Source organism: Ascochyta rabiei, chromosome 5 (assembly GCF_004011695.2).
Source record: "Ascochyta rabiei chromosome 5, complete sequence".
In the NCBI taxonomy this organism is placed as follows: Eukaryota; Fungi; Ascomycota; class Dothideomycetes; order Pleosporales; family Didymellaceae; genus Ascochyta; species Ascochyta rabiei.
The window spans coordinates 1,596,466-1,621,844 of record NC_082409.1 but is presented as its reverse complement, the minus strand read 5'-3'; the positions used below and the strand labels follow the sequence as shown (position 1 = coordinate 1,621,844).

Here is a 25,379-nt window from a genome sequence, read left to right as displayed (position 1 = left end):
GTGCCCTAGCGAGTGTGGTATGGGTATCATCGAGTATCTTTTCCTTCGGCCTGGCCTGAATGCCGGCTCACACTTTTCCTTCCTCTTCGCTCTATGTCTGTTCTCACCTCCGCTGTCGCCGCATCGTCGACTGCGTCTTCGTCTTCGCGTTCACGCCTTCGTTTGCGGGCGTGAACCAGTCTCGTACCCCACACCTGTCGTCGAGCGATCTGAACAGGTTGTCTACTCTGTCTGTCATCCATCCGCTCTTGACTTTCTCGTTGGGCTTGGCGTAGCCGAGTCGGAACGAGTTTGAGACGGAGCAGCTCCCCGAGTCGAAGGAGAATTGTATGCACTTGCTTTGGCTCTCGCACAGTGCGTGGCAATGCGCAAACGACTTCCACGCCTCCCGCTCTTCTTTGTTCGGCGACGAGGCGTGGTCGTGCGCGTTGTACTCTGCGTCTACAGACATGTTGTCCCAGTACGACACGGATGTGCCGATCTTGGGGCGGACGTATGAGATGAAGACATCACGGTGGCGCAGGACGATTTCGTGCTGCTTGTACCAGTCCTGTTCGAAGCGCCACAGTTCGTCAATCTCGGTGGGCGAGACGTGGTGGTAGGTGATGGTGGGGTAGCACCACAGATCGCGGTCGATCTTCATGACGGCCGGGTCTACGGTTGCCGGCGAGTCGCTCTGGAAATGCGGGAAACCGCGGTGTAAAGGAACATTTATGTCTTCAAGCACCTTGCCCAGTGCGCAGTCGCCAACCCAGTGGGACTGGGTAAACTCCTCGTAGTGCTGGAGGTTGGCCGACCGCTGCTCGGAAGCCTTGCGCATGGCAGGATTAGACAGCACGAAGCCTGCGCCGCCATAGCCGAATTCTACATCGTTGATGTAAAGATGTTTCCCGATATAGTAGGACTTACTCTCGTCGAAACCGCCAAGATACTCTAGGAGGTTGTTCCAGCCTAGGTACGTGTCTGCCTCGATGAACACATACCACTTGGCGTCTGGCTTCTTCGCATACGCCTGGTCAATCATGGGTAGGAACTTCCACTTGTCGAGCTTCCACCCGTTGTTCTCTGTCTGGAGATAGTCCCCCTTGAAGGACCCTGATTGTGCGGTGAAGATGTGCTGGTTTTGCGGGCCTCGGTTTCCATGCGTGTGCAGCTGGTGGTACAGTTTGAAATCCTCATGCTCTTTCCGTGTTTGGTCGCTGACGCCTCCCAGAACATTGTGGACCTCATGCCCCTCAATCGTCTCGTCAAGATCAGAGAAGACGACAAAATGGGGCACGCATCGGAGGGCCGTCCTGAAGTGCACGGGCAGCTTTTCGCGAGACTCGGTGGCGCCTGTGCGGAGGACGACTAAAACGTCGTCGGCGAGCTCGGCTTGTGGACAAAAAATCTCTTCTTGTTGGAGTGCAGCCGAGTTGGAGAATCGGTAGAAGAAGGAAGGCGCTCCAGATTTGGTGAACAGGCTGACAACAGTGATGGAGAAGATGGCGTAGAGGACTAGCCTACAAAGGAAGGTGCGGCCCGCCATGGTGTTGAAAGTGATATAGGTTTGAACGGCACCAGGCCTCGAGTCGACAAGAAGAGAAGAAAGCTTCGTAAGGAATGATAGAGGCGGCACGATGCACTTATGCACCTAGAGACTAAGAGACTGTTGGGCAGTGGAGGTGCGGCGGCCCATGGGAGCGACGCCGTTGGCTTCGCGTACAGAAGAGCGGGGATAGGCCGCAGTAGTTCACCAAGCGTTCGTATGAAATCACGAGTGATTGAGGAATGGAAGGAGAGGAAGAGCTCGATTTTACAGTGCGAAGGAGCGAAGCCCCCCGGTGATCATCATTCTTTAGGTCAGACGGGTTCCGAGAGAGACCGTGGTGATCAATGCATCGACACAGCCTGGCGGATGAGCGGCGCCCTGTCACAAAGAGCCCGGGGTGGTTGCTGATAGGGCGAGCGCTACAGAGAGTCACGCCGCTCATCAGTGTGCTATGAGCTCCAGCGTCCGTGGACACGCTGCAGCAATGTCTGAGCTCCATGGATGTCGATGTCATTGGTGTTTTGGCCTAACGGTGTTTTTATGCGCCACCGAGGCATTTGGCCACCGTGCGGGAGAAGCGCCTTCCATACTTGGTTAACAGCTTTTAGCGTGTTTCAGGCTTCCCGTTTGGGCTTCGGTCGGCAGGTGGGGACAAGACACGATCCTCTCTCAACACCACGCGCATTCCGGATGACCAGTGGTCCCCTGCATGAGATTGCCCTTTTATGAGAGATCGCCTGTGGCAATATAGGGAGGCTCGCTGGCCGGGGACTGACTGGTGAAGACTTCGGTACAACCTCTAGTCCACAAAGGACGACTCTCTGCCTGAGGCAGTTTCGACTGGAAGGGGGTTTCGAGTATATTGGCCAACCTCCGGGCAGTTATGCGGACCTCAGCTATGCGTGTCCTCGCGAATCTGGAGACACCTGGCCCGCTTGTCTAACGGACAATCCATAGCTGACGTCAGAAGCTGCTGTCATCCTGTATGACATGCTATCCGCCGAAGGCAGCTCGCATTCTCGTATGAGTAATGCAGTCGTGTCTCTGGACCTAAAGTCATCGCGACCATCAGCTAGAGGCCCGGTGTGAAGCATGGGCCAGGCTACACTGCTGTGTTACCTCACTAACACTGGCTGAGTAGGTACATCTCGTCGTGCGTCGCTTAAGGCTGCGATCGAGCTCATCATATGCACAGCACTAAGCAGTTACTAGCCAGTTCGCTATTCGGCCCATCAGCGAGTACTATTTTCTAATGCAGAAGCGATATTCGCAACAGACCCAATGCAGCTTCGTTCGGACAAGGCGGCACGAGAACATCTTGTTTTCAACAGGCCAAAGCACATCTTCGTCGCATGCTATCTGATCTACATTACGCCGGCTCCTGTGATTGCGCGGGCGCACGCACTTCGGCCAAAACCTTTGACGTACACAAAAGCAGCTGATGTGAACGATGTGCAAGTTCATTTCAAACAGGCAAAGTTTGCAACAACTAGAGGCAGATGTCACAAAACGCACGGCTCCGGATGCTTTACCGTACCGCGATCACTGCACGACCTGATTTAACGCGCTGATGAATGAGGCTAAGCTATACAGCCTTGTTTTGCGAGCAACTTGAGACTGCCTTTGACTTTCACAGCTCGACCATCAGCCTTGCTTCGTCAGATCTGCGCGCTTCCGGTCTTTCCTGATCACAAGCAGCCAGCTTGTCAAAATCGCGCAGATCCCAACCACAAGGACCGAGAGGTTGGTCGCATACGACGTGCAGTATCTTGGGCCAAAGACTGTGCTGAAGACGTGAGGCCCCACAATACCACTGAATATTGTGTCAGCCATATGCTTAGGAGACAGACGTGCTCAACATACCTGAATTGTGCACAAGCATTCGTCAAACCAATGCCAATACCCGATGCTACTGTACCCTCTAATGCTCTGATACGTTCAGGCCAAATGACCGGATACGCACAGCCAGCGCAGGCTACAGCGACTACCAAACAGAGGTACCGGACGACTGGGTTGTCGACAGTTAAGAGAATGATGTAGCAGATTATAGTTGTCGACTCAACTGGGTATGTCAGTGTTATGTGTGAAGAATTTGCTAATGCGACTTACTTCCAATAGCGGTGACCCAAGGTCTGATCCACCTTCTCTGCAGCATAAAGCCTAGCGCGTTCAACAGCAGGAATGCCGAAACGTAAGGGGGCTGTTATCGTCAGACTTTAAGTTCTCTATCTCATGATCGTTACTTACAATATTCATCAACTGTGAGTACGCCGTGGTTGTGAAGCCAAGTTGATAGATGACAGTGGGCAGAGCGAAACCGACGCCGAAACCTCCAATACCGTGGCAGATCCAATATAAACTGAAGGTATACAACGTTGGGTCTTTGGCCATGACTTTCAGCGATGAAAAATCCCAGTGTTCCTCCCCCTTTGGTGCATTACTCGCCAATCTGCTCTTCATGAATGACCGCTCGTCCTCGGTCAGGAACTTTGCTGTGTCTGGATAGTCCGGTAGCCAGAAGGCGAAGAAGGCAAGAATTATCGCAGGCAAGCCCTCCAAGAGGAACAACCACCTCCAGCCAGAAAGGCCTCCAAGCTGGTCCATATGCGAGATGGCATAAGCCAGTAGGCCAGATAGTGCGCTCGAAACTTGTCCCACTGAGTAGAAGAAGGCTATCCGCTGTGGCATCTCAACAGGCTTATACCAGAAGGCATAGTGGTACAACACGGACGGAAAGAAGCCCGCCTCGGTCATTCCTATGGCGAACCTTACGCACATCATGCCTGAGAAGTTCATGGCTGCCGCCGAGCAGCAAGCCGAGACACCCCACGCCATGATCAAAATGAACATCCATCTGGAAGGCTTGAAAAGCTTCAGCAAGATTGTGTTGGTAGGCTCGAACACCAGGTAGCTGTACGAAAAAATGGACAGTGTCCAAGCCCACTGCGAAGGGGTGAAGCCAAGCTGCTTTTTGATCCCGGTGCCAGCTTCGAGGTTAATTATTGCGGCATTCGAGTAGTTGGCACTGTCTATAACCCGGAAAACATAGACAAGTGAGTAGAAACCGACCAACCAAAAGTCGATCTTTCGTAATAACCTTTTCTCAAACTCAGGGCTGACACTGGATGTCTCCGTGTCAGGGTTGGATAATGTGGGCGACACTGACGGTGCCTTCTTGTCGTAGACAGGCTGTGCTTCGTTCGCGATGTAGGCCAGCTTGTCAATGGGGTTCTTGGTAGTTGCCATTCTAGCTTCCACCAACTTCGAATGTTCAAGAAATCAGTAGAGGAGACGATCTGCTACTCAAGTATGGATATCTTGAGATTATGGTTAAAGAGCACAATGCAGCCGCCGCACAGTAACACCGGTGCCGGTGTCTTCCAAAATATAATGGTACTGCACCGATCACGACAAAACATACAGGATGACGACAATGGGTCTCCTCTCATACCAAGAGATAGCGACTATGCATCAGCAAGCATCGACAGGCATCGAAATAGACTTTACTTGGGGATTTTCCGGATTTTCCGTCCGAACAGATCTCCACCTCCACATTACCACAAACGTCTTGCTGGCATGCAATCACGTTTTTGGACGCCTTGCGCGGAAACCGCACTCTAAAGTTGTGATAACGGTTTGCGATGGTACGGGACGTTATTCCCGACAGGCTGATTGTCGGCACGTTATGCAGGACGAGAGCACGCAATTGTGAGGAGAACGAACGACTCGGATCAAGCACATCCAATCACAACCCAACCCCGCGTAAGTAACTCCAAGATTGGGAGCTTGGTAAAAAGGTCGACCATTTTGTTTGAAAGATTCATTACACGCTTTCTTCTGATTAATTCACCACGACTTGATCGAACCTTAGGTCATCAACCGACCACAATGGCCCCATCAGCAGTAACACCCTTACCCCATACTGCCAATAAACTCCTCGTCAAACCATGGAGCAGACCCCAGGAAACGAAAGAGGACCTTGAATGGGCCCCTTTGACCAACATCGACCTATCTCGCTTCGACGAACCCGGTGGCAAGCAAGAGCTGACAAGACAACTCTACGACGCGATAACGCGAGTAGGCTTTTGGGTCGTGACTGGGACAGGCATCGATGATGAAAGAGTCCTTCATCAGTTCAGCATTGGAAACACGTTCTTCAAGGAGCCGCTCGAGGAGAAAAGAAAGTTTCCATGTAATTTTGCCGAGGGCGAGTATTTTGGGTATAGGGAGAATGAGCGGTGGATTGGCGACACAGGTGTGAAAGAGAATATTGAGATGGTGAGGGTGATTTGATAGTATTCGAGACGTCAAGGAACATGCTAATCGTCTCCAGCTCAATATCCACAAAGACATCCCCGCCTGGAAAGATGTTGGCAAACACCAAGTGGTCGCTGAAAACTGGGAAGAAATACGCGCTTTCCACCGCGACGTGTGGGAAATAGCGCGAAAGCTCTTTGTCCTGATCTCCATCATCCTAGAACTGCCTGAAAATTACCTCGCCGATGCGCACGCTTACGACCAACTCTCAGACGACCACATGAGGTGAGAAGCTCACCAGATTGTCTGCATCGAAACCGCGTCTAACAGTCCTTTAGATACATGGTCTACAATGTACGCACACAGGAAGAATGGGACAAAGCACAAGCGTACTCGAAAGGCGGACACACCGACTTCGGCAGCCTGACGCTGCTCTTCAGTCAGCATGTGGCTGGTCTGCAAATCAAGACACCAGAGGGAGAGTGGAAACATGTCAAGCCAATTAAAGGCGGCATCACGTGCAATGCGGCGGACACACTGACGTTTCTGTCCAATGGCAAGTCTCCCCCTCTCGATCGCCAAAATGCACGTGTAACTGACATGAACCCAGGTTTCATCAAATCCACAATTCACCGTGTCGTCACACCACCCAAAGACCAAATCGATATTCCTCGCTTGGGCTTGCTTTACTTTAGTCGCCCAGGTGATCATACGCCAATGCGGACCGTGCCTTCTCCGTTGCTGGATCGACTTGGACTGATCAAGGATGAGGACAAGGATTTGAGTAGGTCGGTGCCGTCTGGGACCGAGTACGTGAGAGCGAGAGTCAAGGATGTGCACCACAAGAAGGTGTTAGATAAGAGGGAGGGGACAAGTTTTCAGTACAAAGGGCTGGAAGTGAAGAACCATTACGAGTAGCTTTGTTCGAGCATTTGTGATTCCATATACTTCAAGAAGCGATTGTAGTGCTCGGATTTTTATCTGCACGGACTTGGATGCACGCGATGCCTATACTCGCGATGATCCCATGACGCGCCTCTCAATAGCCTACGAGGACGAGAGTCTAGCGTCATTTGGTCATATTCTTCTTAGTGGTAGAACACCCGTATTGGCTTCGGTATCTTGTCTCCTCGGTGGACCCATCGTAGGGTCTTGTTGTTTGCTGACTTCACCATGGCCGCACAGTAGAGCAAAACCAGCGCTGTGTTCGCGACGTGGAGTTTTCCCACGTAATCAAGAGCATATGTAACAGAAAACCCAGAACGAAATCTGGTTTGCATCAGTATATCAGCGACCTGATATTAAACCGCACTGTGATGAGTCAATGATAGGTGGGGTCAAGCGAAATTCATGTCGATTGTTCTCAACTGAGCGTGTCTAAGCAAAGTATCGATATGTCACAGCTTGATCGAGATATTGTAACGGTCTAGAGTGACTGCAAGAGCAGCGACAACCGCTATGTAGGCAACGAGAACTGCCATTGACTGCAGAACACCCATTTGAAGAGTGGGCATCGTCAGATTGACAAGACCAGTGAGTAGGTTTGCCACAAGGAAGACCGCGAGGCCATTGTGGTTGAAGGCATTTAGCACAGTGCTGGTAGCATCTCTGGTCCTTTGGACTTCCTCCTCCTTGCTGGAAGCCTTGTAAAGGTTTGGAAAGAGGACGGCTTCAATAGCACATACAATGGTGATCTGGTAGCTGTTGAACGAGGACACCCACAAGAAGTAGGGAAGATTCGCAAGACGCCGAGACACGGAGAGACCTAGGCCATAATAGCTAGTGGAAAAGTAGAACAGAGCTGTCCATATAGCAGAGGATATGGCCAGACGCCCCAGTGTCGTTTGGCGCAACATGGTCATCTTTGAGGCACCCTTAGGGAGCGGTTGTTGCCTCGGCAGCGCAGATGAGCCCATAGACTGACCAGCAAGAAAGATGGCAAGATAGCCAACGAACGAGAATATACCTTCACGATTCTTTGACAGCAGATCCGTTCGTGGCGCAATAAGGATGAAGGCTCCAAGTGGTGTGTTATCGAGAGCCAGCTCGTAAAGACCTGCAAGAACGCAGGACAGTACAGCATAAGAAGGCACCAGATCAAAAGCGGTCTGTAAAAGGGCAGCGAACGGGGGCAGGAATCCGAGCGTGAAGAAGAAGTTCCAGTGTACTCCGTATTCCGTGACATGCTCAGCGTAGTCCAAGCCCTTCACTGAGATAAAGCGGATTATACCGAGAACCAGGAGCGGAATAGCATGCCTGAACGATGTAACCAAGCGTTTTGAAAGTGGCGGTCTCTTGCCGGAACTCTCTTTCAACGCCGATCGAGCAGAAACCACGCCAGCTGTGAATACGAATGAGCCCACGCCCATGTCCATCAGCGATGTGCCCCAGTTCTCAACCTTGGCGAAGCGCCGCGGAAAGACAGTAAAGTCCACGGCCAGTATTGCGACACATGTCATGACCATCATGGCACCCCGATAGTGTGTGATGAACGGCTTCACGGGGAGAGCATCGAGTTTTGTCTCTGCAGGCTTGTTCTTCTTCGGTGGTCGAGGTACGTCTCGCTTCACTGCAGCTGACTTCTCTAAGATAAGTAGAGCAACCGCGGGCAGTAGCAGTAGGACGTTTAAGGTCCACGGTGACGAGGAGTAGATGGTCGTGGCACAAAGCGTAGCGGCGCAGTTGAGCAGAAAATCGACGAAGCAAGCGGCAGGCGTATACGGTGTGAACAATCGCAGTCTTTGCTGTATAACAGACCATAGAAGAATGCTGAGCTATAGAATACGGTCAGTCTAAGCTTCTATCGCGAGTTGTAGAACGTGTACGGTACAGGCATTGCAAGGGAAACGCTGTTCACATCGGCGACAGACCCTCCGGTGTGGCCCGTCACCCACGCCTCCTTCATCTCTTTGTACGTCTTTGGCGCCATGTCTTTCTGGCTTGTAGACGCCAATTGCGCGTTGTGGTACTGGAATGGCCTGCGTGGAGCTTGACGCGTTGAGTGGCTTGAAGGCGCTGGCCCAAGCTCCTTCCCTACAACTTCACGTCATCGCCTTTTGCTGCACCTCACTCTCCACATACAATCCAACGTTGTTACACCGAGCTGGTTCCACTTAGCCGTACTGTGGATGCGCTTGTGCCTTAGCTTACCTAGATCTGTGGCGTGCTCGTTCAGGATCTGCCGGGTTAAAAGGACTCGCAATGTTCAAAGCTGGCTCTCGGGGGCGCAAAAACAGTCCATGTCGACAACAGCTTGGTCTCTCTTTTGGGCTGCAGCATTGAAGGGCACCAAGAGAGCTATTGAAGGGACACGTAGATACGTGCGTATGTACTGAAGTTAGCATGCGTAACTGCCCGTGTTACTGGTTTGTAATACATCCAGGTGCTGTCTGGGGAAACGAGACTCGGTGTCAAGATGTCTTCCGGTAGATTACTTGTGTCGAAAACTACTTGCGTATGACGGTAGGTATTGGCCACAATGTACACCCAAGTTGAGCAGCAGTTCCTGCCAGACCACATGGCTACGGGGTCACCCAAGCTATGGGAACGTTTTGATTGCTCATATTACATTTATAGGTGAGATGCACGGTTGTACCTGACCTTGCAATTGTTTTGTTTCACACCGTCCAGGTTCCATGGCTCCGTCAAACCTTTATGTTCACCTTCACCTTCACTGCCACATGCCACACGCGCAGCAGTGCTGCGCGCTAACCTGCGTCAGCGTCAACAACAAACAGCACGTCGCCGTTATTACCACACATCTTCCTCTCACCTGACCTACACCCCACTACTACCTGAAGGCGGGCAGCAAGCTCCACAATGTCGAAACCACTTGTTGACGTTGACGCCAACCCGCGACAACCTGGCTTCAGGGCCATCAAGGACAGTTCAAAGATCCCGAGTCCACCCCAATTCCAGCGGTCTAGTCGCACTGGTGGTCGCAGCCCTTTTTCTGTGAGCACAACTGGATCGCCTTGCTACACAGTCATGCCTCAAGCTACCGAAGTCGTAGTGTCGCCCACGCCCACATCTAGGCTCCCGCGCAAGTCGACGCCAACGCAGAGCGCTTTCTCCAAAAGTTACACGTATGGCACTGGGCATGAGACACCGCGCTCAAGCTTGTCACGATCTCGAGCTGGCCTCAAGCAGTCTGCTATCGCTGTTCCCCTAAGCTCAGTATGTCAAAAGATCTACTATAAGAACACCCCCAACTTACTTGATAGGACTTTGACAAGATGTCTCCTTCGATGGGCCGCAACAAGCCTCTACCCAGCCCGCCAATCGCGCAGTTGGTGAACCCACAGAGTCCGCCCAAAGCCCAGCGCACGCTTGTTGATGCCGAGGCCGGCAGCCCTACAGAAGATGAGTGGCCTATCTTACAGCCGGAGAACATCTCATTATTGAAAGCACCCGCGCTTTCAGCAAGCGATGGTTTGCAACAGCGAGTTGTGTCTGAAGAATCAGTGCTCCGCCGCAACAGCATCCCCATGCTAAAGAGCCGAGTAACCACACCCTCCTCCGTGGAGAACCGCACACCATCTCAAAAGAGCTCTCAGTCAACCGCAGAAGATGACTCGAGTCATAAGATATTCAGACAAATGACGGAGCCTCGAACCTTCGGCTTGACGAACCCTTGCGTGAACTCGTTTCATGCGTTCTCTACCAACACCGAAGTCGCAATCCGCAGTCCGCTTGCTTGCAAGCGCCGTACTCCACCATCGGTGCTGATACCACCCCGTATAAGTTCCAAGCGTGGTTCTTTACCCATTTCAGGCAAGACGCATAACGAGGTACCCATACCGCATGTGTCTGATCCATCTCGGTTGGTCAAGTCGTGCTCTACCAAGTGCCCAGTACTGGAGACGGCAGCTGGCCTTCCTCTAAGTGGCCAATTACCCACTGAAGAGCTCGAAACTGATAAACAGCAGCGTTCTCTTGGAACTAAGCATGGTGAACTCGCGTTTCCTGGCACAACACCTGCGACAGAATCTCACTACGGTTCGATTGATAGCATTTCTATGTGGAGCTTGGCCGCCGGATCATCCCTCGACGATGAGCCAGAAGCCTACTACGAAGGCAGCGTTCGTGTAAGGCGTCTATCGACTAACCCATTTTCTGGTCCTATCTTGAGAATTTCTGCAGAAGCAGACGCAGTACTTCTTGGCCGAGATGACTCCATGCCTGCCGTCCCAGCATTGCCAGAGCATGTTCCCGAGAAGACTTCACAGGAACGCTCCCTCGGTACCTTGGCTAGACATGTTTGCAATCAAGATTTAGTCAAGGTAATTCCCAGCACTGGCTCGCGCTCACTGACGCCTTCGTCAGGAGAGATGGAAGGGAACGAGAGCACGCCTGTTAAAATCACGCCAATCAGGTCGATGCAGCCACCACGCAACCCAAGCAACGGAGACTTCTCGAAGATGTCGACTTCGCCTGCCGGGCTCGTGCCTATAGAAATCGGACAAGATGAGCAAGTTGGAGACTCATCGCCAGATAACTCTTGTGACTCGTTCAAAGTTTCACAAGAAACGCCTTTGTCCCAGGCCAAGGCGAAATCCAAAGATCAGATTCCGAATGAAGTCCAAAAGCATAGCTATGTAGGTCGTATGCATCACCTGCACGTACCGGAGCTAAACTCTGCTCAGGAGGCTGGTAACTACTCAACAACGCTTCAAGTGGAGATCCCGCAGAGAGCCATGCAAGTGATGGGTACAGACGGTGGCCTTTCCAAGTCATCGGCACGGAAACGCTTGCCCATGACTTGGATGATGCCCAAAGGTGCAGCTTCGACGGCAAAGAAGGACAACGTAGGACGCAGTAAGACTAGTCCGTTGCTACTGTCAGCCGAGCGTCTCAACAATCAAGCATCGGCTTCCTCAACTCGTCCGCCCAGCTCCTTCTCATCGAGCTTTGCACAACCAAGCCCATCGCATGCTGACGTACACCGGCTAGTTCCGCCTAGATTGGGAGCGACAGTTGGCTCTCCTCACGCGAATGACTGCAGCGAAGGCGTCCGATACTCTGAGCAGAATGTAGCAGATGCTGCCTTGAAGATCAAGGCTAAGCGCAGCTTTCGAGACATCTTCCATAGACGTGATCCTAAGCCAACATCACAGCCAGCTAAGAAACTGGATTCAACGCGCTCGTCTATCGTGGGAAGTGTCCTGACCCAGCGAATCAGGACTTCGACGAATTGTCCTAAGGGCAGCCTTGCAAGATCAGATGCTGTCAACGCAGAAGCTAAGCACAGCATTACTACCTCACTAAGCAATGACGCGGTTGGTACAGAGTCTAATCGCCAAGCAGCTCTTGCTACTCTTGACCCCAGTTTGCCGGACATCTCTTCACGACCTGCGCCTGTTGCTCAATATGATACTGCAACTGTAGTCCACAAGATTCTCGACCACGTCACATCGATGGGAGCAGACTCTCCGGATCGATTGCGTGGTCTTGAGATTGCAGAGGTCTGTCTCATCCTTCATATCCGCTCTTTTTCACTATGTGAACGTGTACTGACCACGCGAATTACTTAGGCTGTCTTACATGCTGTCGAGTGCTCCCAAGAGGCATCAATGAGCGCCGAGCTAGCCAGGAAACACGCATGCGATGCAGAACTAAGTGCCGAACGTGCTGGCGTTGAGCTGAAGCGGCTGGTGAAGCTGTGTGAACATGGCTTTGATAGCGAGACACTGCGGGCGATGAAGCAGCTGATCACAGCCTCTGGTGTCGCCAGGCTCTCGGTATCAGCTGAGGAGTAAACTTCTTGGAGCGTACGTTCGAAGAGTCGTGCCACGTGGACTCTGCTAACAGTTTTAGTGTCAGTCGGAAGGCCGAAGCATCATGATATGCCTCACTCACCTGGCGGATGCTCGTCGCGCACGGCTTGCACCGTTTGACAGGTAAAATCGACATGTTGAGAGATCTGGACAGCTCTTGTCAGCTTGACTCGCCTGAAAAACGACCTGTGTTCTGGTTCTTTACCGCGTTCTGGGTCAGCTTTGCTCCCCTTTGGCTTCGCCGAACTGCAACACAACTCCGAGATTGATCAGAACCTAGGCCTTAGTGTATTCTGAAGTTGCAAACCAAAAGCACTGTTTTGTATCCCTGCAATTTCCATCATGTTCTGATGGAGTGTAGCATATATAAGCCATGCGAAGTGCTGCCATTCATGCTATCCAGCCCATGACCCGTATCATATACATATTGTACAAGCCCACACACAAATCGTGATCGATTTCGTAACACAATGCGCCAAATCGTAAGGGGAGTGTTCGTCTTCCTCGCCTTCTTTGGATGCAGCTCTCGCCTTGTATTTTCTCCTTAGTCTCCGCGCATCCCTTCGTTTCTTTTTTAGTCTCTCTTCTTACATGCCTCCACCGAACATGCCCTGGCCACCACCCTGCTTGCCCTGCGCCTCGCCCTGCATCTTCTCGCTGACCTTGACATTGACTTCGAAGAACTTGGACACACAGCGGTCGAGGCAGACGGACTCGCCCTTGTTGAGATCGGCCTCGCGGTAAGATGTGTCAATGCACTTCGCCGAGCAAGACTTGAGGAGGCTGTACACACACGCGGCATTAGCATAAGTACTTGAGGTGGTGAGGCGAATGGTCGGGAACGGGGCTGACGGTAGTCAACATTGGAGGTATCGTGTGGCAGATAGAAAGATTTTGGAGAGCCGGGAAAGGGGGGTGGAGCAGCGTACCGACTGTACATGTCGGAAACCATATCGATCTCGGTCTCTGCTGCTGCGATCTTCTGCTCAGAAGAGAGCTGAGGACGACCACCGAAGAGGAAAGACATCTTGTTTTGAATTGACTTGGAGTATTTGGGGGTAAATGTAGATAATTAAGAGTTGTTTCGGCGCAGGTGAAGCGGGTTGCGTGAGGATGTTGGTGTTGTTGATGCGGTCGCAACCCTTCTGAGCGATGATGTCGCGCTCCGCAAAAGATTCGGAGTGGAGCCTGGAGCACCTAGTGGTACGTGCGCTCGAGACCATGAACACCATTTCGTCAGACGTGACCCGAATACTCCATTGCCTACGCGCTCGATTCGATGGAGGACTAATTTGGAAGTTGAAACGCAACCTTGTCTTCTTCTCGTCCGCAGCATTAAGCCGATGATGTGTACATGACTACATCAACTCTCGGCTGCTAGCAACGCTCAGGACTGTTGATCCTTGATTGAGACTTGAACACTATAACTTCTCTACGGAGGGGTGCAGGAAGTCTCCATTTACGGGTACCTTTTATCGGATGCGTGGAGCACGAATCGCGCTGCCCGAAGCTCTGTCTTGGTGCCATGTTTTGCTTGCGCTCAAGAGACCTCGTCAACGAGTTGGCCGAACCGTGGGACAGTCATCAAGGAATGCAGCTAGCTGATCTGATCGTCATTTGGTGCAGTCCACCAAAATGTGACCCATGCATGCGTTACGGGCGATTTATTCAGTATCCGGTCATCGTGAAAGAAATATTGAGTCGGTGTTGGAATATAGACTCCATTTAGCACGTTACTAGAAAGCCGTCGCGCGATGTTTGACACTTGCTAAGTTCGGCTTGTACTGAGGTCGGGTATTTACAGAGTGACGGGGGGCAGCGTCTTACGTTAGCAATGCAAACAGTGTAATCTTTCAGCTCTTGACTATGGTTTTAGTGTACACTAGTATACACGCTGACAGTATGGAACACATCAATAATCCGGACCTCTCTCCGCACAGTCTACTAGTCTGAAGCTATTGCAAGGTTAGCATGCTCTGGTGTCCTTAAGTCTGGTTGAAGAATATGCACTAGATCTGCCGTGCGCAACGGTGTACTTGGCTGAGCAGAGTAGGGTATGAATTGGGGGTCTTGGCTCGTGTCTAAGATACAAATACTCGTCATGCGTTATGTCCCCAGGAACCAATGACAACTTTGCTATCGTTGAATTCCACAAATGTCTGCCAACAAGAAGAATAAAACAAAACGCACGCTGGCGTTCAAGGGTATCAAAAGTCGTAACAAGCGAATGCTGGCCGCTCTGCGGCGTCTATGCTTTTCCAAGATCAAAAATACCAGAATGGAAGGTGTTTAAACGATAGTGAAGCGCTGTAAAGGATAGTTGTCGAGTTGCGACATGTCCTGAATGTCAGGAAACCAGTGCTCGAAAAGCGCTTCCGCGTCTTCACTCATCTCCTCGTCGCTATCTTCTGGTGAGCACTCATAGCATTCGAGTCGACCGATGCGGCGGTATATGTCGCTGTTGGTAGACCGTTGCAAGACTAGGCCAATGATCGATGATCGGTAAGTCATGCTCACCAGCACGCAGACGAGTTTTTCGCCGCTGCGCAGAGAGTCTTGGCCTCGCGGTGGGACGATATCTGGCGTGAAGTCGACTACAATACCGTTCTTAGAGAGCAGATACGAGGGGGGTTCATCGGCCGATCCCATAGACTTGAACAATACCTCCGTTACCATGGCTGCGGACAGTTCAATGGTACCTCCAGATAGGGGCGACCAGCTTGCGACATCTCCCTGTGATGAAGCAAAAGATACTCTGCATGCCAAGTCCATCGCCGATGCAGTGTCGAAGAAAATAGGCGAACCTTCAACAGATGCCCAAGACCAACTTGGTACAGTGTGGCCAGTGAGAGACTTCGATCGCCGACATCTAGTGCTGTCATTGGGATACCAGAGCAATCCCATTGTGCTAAATGTCCATTGGCCTGCTATGTAACCAGAGTGGAGAGCAGGTGACAGTTGCTTTGCAATATTCGCTATGGCCAGTAGTCTATCCGAATCGTAGGTGATGCTTCGGGCCGTGAACTCAGTGATGATGTAGCTCCAGAGCTGGAGGGCCTCTTCTCGTTTCTGAGAAATATTCTTGGACCCATTGGTCAGAGTGGTAGAGGCAAACTGAGAAGTTACGCTATCGATGTCGTTCATCTGATCCTGTATGCTCCCGTCAAACGAGGGGCGTCTGTTAATTTCGGAAATCACGCGTCCGAATTCCTGCATGATCGAGTCGGTAGCACGTGAGTCGAAAGCCAAATCGGCGATTCTTCCGCACTCGCACTGGTATCCTTCCCGGCATTCGAGTATCATCTCGCTTTTCGTAAAGTGCAGAATGCGTGGCGAAAGCAGGCGCTCAGTAAATGTCCAAGCTCGTTTCAGCAACGGTGTGTCTTCGTTGGCGTCTTCAGAGATGTTGAACGGTAGTTCCCAGTCATTCATATGGGCACCTTCATCGAACGATGCCTTGAAGCTGTAATGGCTCGGCTGCTCCCTAACGTAAATCTTGAAAGCAGAACCTTGGTTATCAGTAGCTTGGATCTTGAAAGGTTGCACTTGAGCAGGGAACAGTGGTTGGCTGCTGCTGTCTGTCGCTGATGTCGCAGCAATAGTCAAGAAAGCGTTCCCAAATATCTCGTCCATGGCCATCGATTCCTCAAGTTTGGCGGTAGCATCGTCTTGAATGAGACAGAGAGCATCAACCCAGAGCCAGCGAATTCCCAATGCCCGCGTGAGCACCACTGCCTCTTGCATAGCTCTTGGCAAACTTGTCCATGGAATGCCCTTCTTGTACGATTGTATCGTTTTTGTCGTCGTCTTTGGCAGGCCCTTTCCAACGCCCCATACATGACTCAACGCAGTGTATTCGCCATACTCGAATCTACGCTCTTCCCTGTTAAAGTCGGCTTCATGTAGGCGTACGCTTTTCGAATCGTTTCCTGACACGTCCAAGACTCTTCTTGGAAGCGTGGTTGGCCTGGATTGTCGACATTTCGAGTGACTCGACAGGCACGTCTTGAGCAGGTCTCGCACCGTCGAGAGGCCTGCGTCCTGCAAAGGTTGGCTCAAGATCTGTCGTCCTCGTCCAATGGCTGAGAATGATGACTGCCCATCTGCCATCGTCAGCCACATGCGTTCTTACTAAGCCTGATGTACGAAAGATCGGCATGCCCTCGGACAAGCCGGCGATAACTCAATCAGCAACGCGCACGCACACGCAAAGGCCTGAATGTTGGTCGGAGCGGGAACCTACCTCCATCTGTAAAAAATTCAAGCTTTAGATTTGGCCAGCCTGCATGGCTGTCGTCGTCATCTTCGTGGTCGTCATCATCATCTGGTTGCTCGTTCCACCGAGCCTCGACTGACAGGTGATCTTGGGAGCTGCGCCCTTGAACTGATCTGAACGCTTCCGCTGTGATTCGTATGACGTTCTCTTTCACGTCCTTGAACCGGTCGTGATGCAGAAGGATACCCTGTAGGAGCAGGGCACACGCGCGACAGCTGGCGGCACTTGCACGTAGGTTTGGCAGTGAAGTGTCGACCAACTGCGACGCGCCTGTCTCTGTCTCTCCCGCGCCATCAAGCGTTTTGAGATGCTTTTGCAAGCCTTTGCAGGTCGCGCAAACCATCATCGCGTATTTGTGAAAGGAACGTGGTGTAGTCGATGCAGGTCGTGTCCAAGAGGGGCAGGTTTATGGAGGGGCGAATGAGTCTGGTTGCAGGAGGCGGCGGGGTATCAAGTGTTATGTACGCCTGCCACCTGATTGCGACAAGTGTAAGGTATAATTTGATCCTACCCTGCCTTGAGCCCCTTAGCCACATATTACTAGCATAGACGCGAGCGCGTCCCAAGAGCGGCAGTTCAGACGGTAGGAAGCGTCCAGACCCCACTTGAGCCTGTGGCAAGGTGTCAGCTCCCTCCACTGTCCTTTCCACGCTCGCGCCAGCAAAACAACCTCCTGCGCACTCACCGTTACGTAGAGCTTTTATTCGGCTGATCGGGATTAGAGAGTTTTACACTGCTGGACTTTGACCACACCAAAGCTTGGAATCTGGACAAAGCATGCACTGAGCGGGGTGTTCCGCTACGTACGGTCTACCGAATCGAAGACTTGCAGGCCAAGGCATGAACGTCGAAGTCCAGTGCAGGTCGTCTCACACTGAATCAGTATCAGCGATTGGATCTTCGTATCGCAGACATGAGTTCTCCAAGACCCACACGGTCTGTCAATCCCCCGCACAAGCTCGGGCAGATGGTCCCAACCCCTCGGAATCTTACGTGTAACTGTTCTAAATACGAGTGCACTACGCTGTCCCTTTTTCGTCAGATTTCGGTTCGACTGTTTGCCTCTAGAGACATTCAGCTGGGCACAATATCTGGTAGCCAAGTGCACCATTCAGCAAAAATATCGAAACGAGGAAATCGATGCCTTCGGACATGTGCGGGGAGCCATACCCAGTGTTCCGTGAGCACGTTCTGTGGCTGGATCACCAGGACAAAAATCGCCAAACGCAACCAGGCTGTGCGAACTCGCGACTATGTAGAAATTCAGTTGGCCGATTAACGAAGAATTCGACCCGGCTTCTCCGAATGTATCTGACTTGCAGCTTTCACGGGGCATCCAGACCCAACGCAGGGGTTCGCCAAGCCGTGTCCCCGATGCCATGTCTCCGTACCTACTCGTTTGTAGTGGACACGGCGGATTAGTTGACTACACTTCATTGTCAGATCAGATATCAGCACATTGGCGCATCTCAAACAAAGGTGTGACTACCGTATCGAAAAGGGACGGTTTCGCCCAAGTGCTTACTATGGCGGTCGAAGGCAGCCCAATTCGAGTAACAACGGTGACTACGCTCTGTCACGCGGAGCACGATGACTTGCATATGAGTCCAGTGCTGGACCTGGCGGATGCTCAAACTACATTTGTTTCTTAAGCAAAACATTGGCCATCTTCCATACAACTTGAACGCAGCTATAGCAGCCAACAGCAACCTCGAGCGCCTCACCACGACTGTGTGGTCTGGGAAACTGTACGGGCGTTCCCATACTGAATGATGCGTGACTCCCTCATCAAATTATGCGACAGGTGGTCGACGGCCGGAGCTTTGGCAGCTATCTTCCAGCTCCAGGAGTCTTTGGTCAATGATCACAATGTTCACGCAACGGTATTGCATGCACTTGCGTATCTGTGTGTTCGAAGGGGAGTTAGGTTGAGCATCGAAAAAGATCTTTAAGGGGAAGCGAGTCATTCTAGCGTCATTGCTATCGATAGTGCTCTGTGCCCCTCACCAATACCATCTACAACCTCAGCGCACCCACGAAACGTACAATGGCTCAGATCGTGGATTCATTACGGCATCAGATAGCATTCCATGAAGCCGCATTGCGAGATCTACGACAACAATTAGCAGAAGCAGAAAACAACCAGCAGCAACATGAGAGGGGTTTGCGGCAGACACCGAAGTTGTCTGATGACCCTCTCGACCATGACATGAATCTTGGGGTCCCAGATGACTTCTGCTCAGAAATTTTTGCCATATTAGACCAACAGCGTCCAGTAGTGAACGACGGCACGGTAGAAAGAACAAGATGGCCTCTCGAGCCAACCGAATACAAAAGGTATGGAAGACAGCTGATCATGCCTGAGATTGGATTGCAAGGTAAGTTAGCAAAAGTCCAAGACTTGTACACAAGGCCGTCAAAGCTGATGCAGTGAATTGTAGGGCAACTCAACTTAAGGGAAGCTAAAGTGCTTATCGTAGGTGTAGGTGGTCTGGGATGTCCAGCTGCGGCTTATCTTGCAGGAGCAGGAGTTGGCAGCCTGGGACTTATAGACGGAGATGTCGTCGAGGAATCCAACCTCCATCGCCAAATACTTCATTCTACTGCAAGGGTAGGCATGACCAAGGTCGAAAGTGCCATGGTCGCCCTGAACTCGTACGTATACGCTGAGTTCGATCAATCAGGCATTGACATCCGCCCAGGCTGAACCCGAACGTCAAGCTCATACCGTACACATATCGCCTTACCTCAGACATTGTGCTGGCAGCCTTTAAAGACTATGACCTAGTGCTTGATTGCACAGATAATCCAGCATCACGCTATCTTATATCGGACGCCTGTGTTCTGCTTGGCAAGACCCTTGTGTCAGCATCAGCCCTGCGTACTGACGGCCAACTTATGGTACTCAACAACCCTCCTCTACCAGTGGGTGATGTGAGAGGTGGCCCCTGCTACCGATGCATTTTCCCTAAGCCGCCACCTCCAGAATCCGTTACTTCGTGTGGCGACGGAGGTATCTTAGGACCCGTTGTGGGTGTTATGGGTGTGCTCCAAGCTCTAGAGGCGATTAAGGTTCTGACTCAAAAGTCTGCCACAACAACGTCAGTGCAGGCAGAACCACCAAGTCTGCTACTTTTTTCCGCTTATTCCAATCCTATGTTCCGGTCCATACGTTTGCGTACACGGAAACCGAAGTGTGCAGCATGCTCAGCGCAATGCACAGTCACACCCGAAGCATTGAACTCAGGAAGCCTGGACTATGTGCACTTTTGCGGGAGTATCAACCCCGTAGATGCACTCAGCCCACAGGAACGTATATCTGCCGAGAATTACGCGAAGCTTCGCTCGGGAGTTAATCCGTTCACGGGTACCGTATCGAGCAAGGACAGTCATATCCTCATCGACACCAGAGAGAGGGTCCAGTTCGAGCTTTGCAATATCGAGGGAAGCTATAATATCCCTTTCTCGGCAGTGTCTGCGACTCGTATCAACGCCAGCAGTAGCAGCTATAACTCCATGGAGCTTGAAGAGCCAAAATGGGTGCAACACCTCCGGCAGCAACCTGACAAGCCAATCTTTGTTGTGTGCCGAATGGGAAACGATTCACAGATGACTGTAAAGAAAATGAAAGAGCTGGGACTGGATTACAAAGGCAAAAGGTACATCGGAGATATTCGTGGAGGTTTAAGAGCTTGGAAGGAGAGCGTAGACCAAGACTTTCCAGAATATTGAGCCTCTGCGGCACGTCTCCGGAGCTCCAACGTATGCCGAAAGATTGAAGGTCCAGAGCTCTCTACCGCTTCGAACAATGACATCAAAACAGCCTATCGCCCGCAAAGTCCGGGTTAAGGATCTTCGCGCCAAGACACTTGTGAAGTGTTTCTTGAACGCATATTGAAACTGCCACCTGTAGTTGTCAATTTCGTAGCGTTGGAGTTCTCAGAGTCCCTACATGTGACGACGATGACTAAGATTCATTCGTTCGTTATCAATGGCTTAGAAGATGGCAGGAATAACAGGGTATCATATCATGGTGTTGTGGTTAACACTGAATGCTCGAGAAACGCCAAGTACGCTCATATTGTCGTGCGCGGTCATTCTCTCCTCCTCATTTGACACTAATGCTACAAGCCCATACAAGGACTACATTAAGGATTCATGCCCAGTAGCTTATCAAGCAGTAAGAAGCAGCAACGAGCCAGAACATTATACCATTTACACGTGCAGTATGGCCTCTTCGACTGGCGCCACATCGCCATTTCTCCAATATTATGAACCTACAAGTGAGTCTGTTTAGATTTTCAGAAGTAACCCAGGCGAGCTAACACTACCTCCAGTTGTTGGTATTTTGATTCTCATCTCGTTCGTTACATTCTTAGGGCTCGCGGAATATATGTTATCGAAAGCAATTTGAGCTGGCATAATTGGGCCTATCGTAGTCGGTATTCATCTCGATTGCTTCATATGCTGACACTTCGATCTTGTTTGGAGCCTTCCTCGCTGGCGCCTTCCTGACGTACATCCCCTCTAAGCATTCTGAAGGACCATTCGTTGTGATGAGCAGATAAGAGGGTGAACGTCAGAGAGATAAGTCTCCAACCTTTGTGCACACATTCGAGTACTACTATCTAGATCCCCAGAAATATGTCCTCGAGCCAGTCTTTTTCGCAAGCGTTGGCTTTGCCATCCCTTTCCTAGATCTCTGAACCGGTGAAGCTATCTGGAAAGGCGTTGTGTACACCCTGCTTATGCTGGTGAGCAAGTTCATAGTAGGGACGTGAATACCGATTTGGTCGGTTGCAGAGCACGACCCGAAGAGAGCGGACGAGGAGCTTCAGCAACAGTCTACTACTGAAGAAAACCACCCTTTGGGAAAGACAGCTTTATGTCTAAACTCGAACTCTCGCAAGACGGCTCTGGAGAGCTCGCTATCATCAGCCCTATTGCTCGGATGGCTATGGTCGCGCGAGGACAGATCGGGTTGCTGATCGTGGAGATCGGCTACAGCAACACCTCCTACGTCTCATCTGATGGATTCATCACCGCTATATGGCGATTATCCTGAGTACGATCATCGGGCCTATAATTATTGGAATTCTGATCAAGAAAAAAGGAGACGCAATTAGGAAAGGCCCGTGGGGGTTGGTCCCTGGTCTGAATGAGAGCAGGAGCGAGCAAGGAAGTGACGATCAACTTGAAGCACAGAGGAAAAATGAGCAGAAGACTGCCCAGATAGGGAACCTGTGCTAGAAAGAACTATCTCTATTGGCTCTGGTACTCTGGATGTGGTATATCATCCCGCCCTGCCTTTTTGCTGAGCTCTAAACAACAAAAGATTCCTTCCAACCGTCACTTCGGTCAAAGTGGGAACCCCCCATGCATCAAACAGTGTTCCATGACTGCTTCTTTCGGCCCTCCATAACCAACATCAACAGATAATATAGCCCTTAGCAAGGCCCGCCGCTTTTACAGAGCTGGTGATAGATCTTAGCCTTTACGGCAGAGTCAGCAAGGATCGGGCAATCGCGATGTCCCGAGTCATTGTGCATGTTGCGACTAGGATCGGCGTTCGCGTCCATTCGGCACATATTCGATCTAGGCCAGAAAGCTGTCGTTACACAGGCATGCTGAAACAATGTCCACTTCATCCCGTGAGTTCCTCTCATCATGTCGCGGCCGTCTATTGCATGCGCCCTAATTTCAATTTGGATCAGCTTCGTAAATGTGAGGCGCACGACAACCCAGGATGCCAAGAGTGCGCTATTGCTAAAGGATTCGAAATGAGATGACTGCACGGTCCAACGTATCTGTGGGAGATCCTCGGATTGGAGCAAGGCTGGCTCGGGTTTGCTTATTCTAAGAACGCCACCTACCTTTACAACGCAGCGATCTTTGCGAGTTTGACCACCATCAGCGGTCACAATGCGACTAAAGTGCTGAGCATCTATTGCTGTTAATTGGTGTATAACTGCTATCGAGGTACTGAACGAGATTAGGGATTAGAATTGAGGGCTGGCGCAACATCAACAACAGTTGATCAGGGATCGAAAGCCGAGGATCTTTACAGGGGCTCCATGCCGTGACTCCAGATCTTGACACGGCAGATCGGGCACATCCGGTGTTTCCTTATGAAGGGATGTTGGTCCAATCAGGCGTTGGTCTGGACTTCAATAGCGCAAGCCTGCTTGCGAAAGTGGTCTGATCTCGTTCCCTATCCCTCGTCCTTCTTCGGCCTTGACTCAAAAATCGAATATAGTTGCAGCATGTCTCTAAATCCCTCATCGCTTGAACAAACGAACAATGGGTCAAGATCTCGAACCTGACAATGCCATTCTCTCGGCAGTCTTCCCCCATGCCAAACCAGTCTCGGTTACCATCCTCGCCAAAACATTCGATACATGCAAGTTCAGGGCACAATTCGACACGCAGCCATGCAAAGATTGGCCCATGGATCTAATAGTTTACATGCAAATCTTCGACGACGTGCCAGTACTCGAAGTCGTCACGGCTCTTGGAAGAGCTGCCAATCATCAGTTCCCAGGACTTGTGCCAGAAACTTTCACTTGCAAGAAGGCTTTGACCTCTGACGGAAGAGATGTGGAATACACGGTGGCCAGGTATTTGACAGGAACTGTGACTTTGGAAAAGGTCTGGCCCTCTCTGTTGACTGAGCAGAAAGAGTCGCTAGTGGATGCAATCGTTATGGCGGCTAAGCAGGTCCACACACTAAAGAGCACGGATCCTGTCGTTAAGGAGCTTTTAGCAGACACTCCGTTCGTAAACAGTGATGGTGGGATATGTATCGGAGGACCAAGGAGCGGTTATTCGAAAAACATTCGAGAATTTCTCACGCATCTCGTCGAGAAGAATCAGTTGAGGAGGTCTCCTACCTCTGATATTGTCGAGAATGCAAGCGGCTTACTCATTCACTCATCATTACCGGAGCTGGGGCAAGTGCTTCTTACCAACGAAGATATCGACAGCCTTGGCAGAAACATTGTACTATCACACAACGACATTGAGCCAAGGAACATTTCAGTGCAAGCTATTATGGCGGAGGACGGTTCTACCAACTACGAATTGGTTGGTCTCGTTGACTGCCACAGAGCTGGATTCTTCCCATTCGCGTTTGAGACGGCAGAAAAGGATCTTTCGCTTGGCAACGAGAATTTGTTCCTGGACTGGTATATGCTCTTCAAAGAGAAGACGAGATCCATGATACCACCTGGAGGCGCGTCCGAAAAACTCATCAGAGCGGCGCGAATCATCACAAAGTCGAAGTGCATGCAGCAAAAGACGAGTGTCATGGCCGAATTCCGCAGACGCTGGCTTGAGAAAGAAGGTCTGGACCTTAGCGACGATGTACTGACAGGATGGGAACGTACGAAGTCCAATAATGCGAGGGGGCAAGAACCGTGGGTCTTCTCTCTGGAAGAGAACATCAGATTATATGACCAAGTAGCCCAGGATTGTCAATAACCATCCCTTGTACTGCCAACATTGGTCACGTCCTCTCCAAGCCACGCGCCACTCTCTATCTACCAGCAGACCATCTCCCGCGAAGCAAACTTTTTTTGTTCCATTCATTCATCTTCTCAGCGGTAGCCCTTTAAGTAGTGTTGATGGAAGCTTCCCGCGTAATCGTTTCCATTTTGCAGCTTCAATAGAGATTGCTGACGTCTTGAAATGTCTTTCGGGGTTAGAGGTGACTTGGAGAACAGCATTGAATACCTCCTGCATCATCTAGGACTGTTGGGTTATAGCCAGCTTTTTCTGCGACGCGAGGGCTACCGCTGTTCCCCCTCTTCGCCTAGTATCCTCAATAACTCTGTCCCCTCCCATTGCTCCTGCGGCTGCTCTACAAACACCGGCCCCTCGTATTCAGACCTCAACCTCAGATAATTCACCAACGGTCCCAACACGCTCGTATCAACATCCAGCGCTGGCTTCTCCAGACCCTCCTCCGCACTATACACCAGCACCACCAGCGGCCCACTCCACTTCGAAGCTCCGGATGTTGTATTGAGCAGTCGCTCAGCGCACTCGTTCTTGTTGAGGGAACGGCCATGAGGGTTGCTGTCATATGAGATTTGGATCCAGTAGGGCAAGAAACGGCTGTAAAAGGCGATAGTTTTCAGCTCAGCGATAGGCGTGTCGGGGAAGAGCTTTTGTCGGTCGAGTGGATAGCCATTGTTGCCGTACTGCAGCCATGTGAAGGAGAGCTTGGAGGATTTGTCCGGCAGGTAGAGAGCGCGGCGGTGTGAAAGAGACGGACGCGCGTCTTGCGAGGACACGAACTGCTTGCACAAGAGCTTGTGTTGTGGCCAGTCGCATGTTTGACATTGCGAGGAGCAGTAGTGGATATTCTTGCAGTTGCTGCAGCGTTGGGACGAGGCGGTGATGTGACAGACTGCGCAGAGCGACAGAGAGGAGGTGGTAACTGGCTGTTGGATGTTGACGTAGTCCTCAAGAAGGAGTGGCTGACCGAATTCTTGCGGTGCATTGAAAAGCATTGTTAGGTCGTTTGCACAAAGTGTGC

General features: G+C 51.2%; 10 protein-coding genes across 13 annotated transcripts, besides 3 other annotated features; 4 read left to right on the top strand and 6 right to left on the bottom strand.

Annotated features, from left to right (window-relative positions):
* Nucleotides 1-78: 78 nt before the first annotated feature.
* Nucleotides 79-162: a tandem repeat.
* On the bottom strand, nt 104-1,528 carry EKO05_0003701 (uncharacterized protein; the record flags this gene model as incomplete). Its single annotated transcript, XM_038945291.1, has 1 exon — nt 104-1,528. The coding sequence occupies one exon, from the start codon at nt 1,526-1,528 to the stop codon at nt 104-106; it is 1,425 nt and encodes a 474-aa protein (XP_038800576.1).
* Nucleotides 1,529-3,175: 1,647 nt separating this feature from the next.
* Nucleotides 3,176-4,777, bottom strand: EKO05_0003700 (uncharacterized protein; the record flags this gene model as incomplete). The annotated part of the gene is made up of 4 exons (XM_038938626.1): nt 3,176-3,344; nt 3,395-3,593; nt 3,641-3,731; nt 3,779-4,777. The coding sequence occupies 4 exons, from the start codon at nt 4,775-4,777 to the stop codon at nt 3,176-3,178; spliced, it is 1,458 nt and encodes a 485-aa protein (XP_038800577.1).
* Nucleotides 4,778-5,419: 642 nt separating this feature from the next.
* On the top strand, nt 5,420-6,706 carry EKO05_0003699 (uncharacterized protein; the record flags this gene model as incomplete). 2 transcript variants are annotated; one of them, XM_059636214.1, is made up of 4 exons in its annotated part: nt 5,420-5,809; nt 5,865-6,073; nt 6,127-6,344; nt 6,399-6,706. In XM_059636214.1, 4 exons carry the CDS (start codon nt 5,420-5,422, stop codon nt 6,704-6,706), a joined length of 1,125 nt encoding a protein of 374 aa, XP_059492197.1. The 2 variants fall into 2 exon arrangements, with proteins under 2 accessions (XP_059492197.1, XP_038800578.1); XM_038938624.1 differs by having other exon boundaries at nt 6,127-6,706.
* Nucleotides 6,707-7,185: 479 nt separating this feature from the next.
* EKO05_0003698 (Glucosaminyl phosphatidylinositol (GlcN-PI) nositol acylation protein) lies at nt 7,186-8,717 on the bottom strand (the record flags this gene model as incomplete). The annotated part of the gene is made up of 2 exons (XM_038938636.1): nt 7,186-8,562; nt 8,619-8,717. The coding sequence occupies 2 exons, from the start codon at nt 8,715-8,717 to the stop codon at nt 7,186-7,188; spliced, it is 1,476 nt and encodes a 491-aa protein (XP_038800579.1).
* Nucleotides 8,718-9,607: 890 nt separating this feature from the next.
* Nucleotides 9,608-12,546, top strand: EKO05_0003697 (uncharacterized protein; the record flags this gene model as incomplete). Of its 2 annotated transcripts, XM_059636213.1 has the most annotated exons (4): nt 9,608-9,964; nt 10,012-11,605; nt 11,741-12,252; nt 12,322-12,546. In XM_059636213.1, the coding sequence occupies 4 exons, from the start codon at nt 9,608-9,610 to the stop codon at nt 12,544-12,546; spliced, it is 2,688 nt and encodes an 895-aa protein (XP_059492196.1). The 2 variants fall into 2 exon arrangements, with proteins under 2 accessions (XP_059492196.1, XP_038800580.1); XM_038938429.1 differs by having other exon boundaries at nt 10,012-12,252.
* A 592-nt stretch (nt 12,547-13,138) lies between these two features.
* Nucleotides 13,139-13,591, bottom strand: EKO05_0003696 (protein transporter tim10; the record flags this gene model as incomplete). 2 transcript variants are annotated; one of them, XM_038938581.2, is made up of 2 exons in its annotated part: nt 13,139-13,347; nt 13,494-13,591. In XM_038938581.2, the coding sequence occupies 2 exons, from the start codon at nt 13,589-13,591 to the stop codon at nt 13,152-13,154; spliced, it is 294 nt and encodes a 97-aa protein (XP_038800581.1). The 2 variants fall into 2 exon arrangements, with proteins under 2 accessions (XP_038800581.1, XP_059492195.1); XM_059636212.1 differs by having other exon boundaries at nt 13,139-13,591.
* Nucleotides 13,172-13,212: a tandem repeat.
* A 1,262-nt stretch (nt 13,592-14,853) lies between the features above and the next one.
* On the bottom strand, nt 14,854-17,186 carry EKO05_0003695 (uncharacterized protein; the record flags this gene model as incomplete). Its single annotated transcript, XM_038938197.1, has 2 exons — nt 14,854-16,667; nt 16,808-17,186. 2 exons carry the CDS (start codon nt 17,184-17,186, stop codon nt 14,854-14,856), a joined length of 2,193 nt encoding a protein of 730 aa, XP_038800582.1.
* Nucleotides 16,857-16,889: a tandem repeat.
* Nucleotides 17,187-19,196: 2,010 nt separating the features above from the next.
* On the top strand, nt 19,197-20,572 carry EKO05_0003694 (uncharacterized protein; the record flags this gene model as incomplete). Its single annotated transcript, XM_038938404.2, has 3 exons — nt 19,197-19,218; nt 19,282-19,495; nt 19,543-20,572. 3 exons carry the CDS (start codon nt 19,197-19,199, stop codon nt 20,570-20,572), a joined length of 1,266 nt encoding a protein of 421 aa, XP_038800583.2.
* Nucleotides 20,573-23,140: 2,568 nt separating this feature from the next.
* Nucleotides 23,141-24,319, top strand: EKO05_0003693 (uncharacterized protein; the record flags this gene model as incomplete). The annotated part of the gene is made up of 1 exon (XM_038945292.1): nt 23,141-24,319. One exon carries the CDS (start codon nt 23,141-23,143, stop codon nt 24,317-24,319), a length of 1,179 nt encoding a protein of 392 aa, XP_038800584.1.
* Nucleotides 24,320-24,627: 308 nt separating this feature from the next.
* Nucleotides 24,628-25,353, bottom strand: EKO05_0003692 (uncharacterized protein; the record flags this gene model as incomplete). The annotated part of the gene is made up of 1 exon (XM_038945293.1): nt 24,628-25,353. One exon carries the CDS (start codon nt 25,351-25,353, stop codon nt 24,628-24,630), a length of 726 nt encoding a protein of 241 aa, XP_038800585.1.
* Nucleotides 25,354-25,379: the final 26 nt, after the last annotated feature.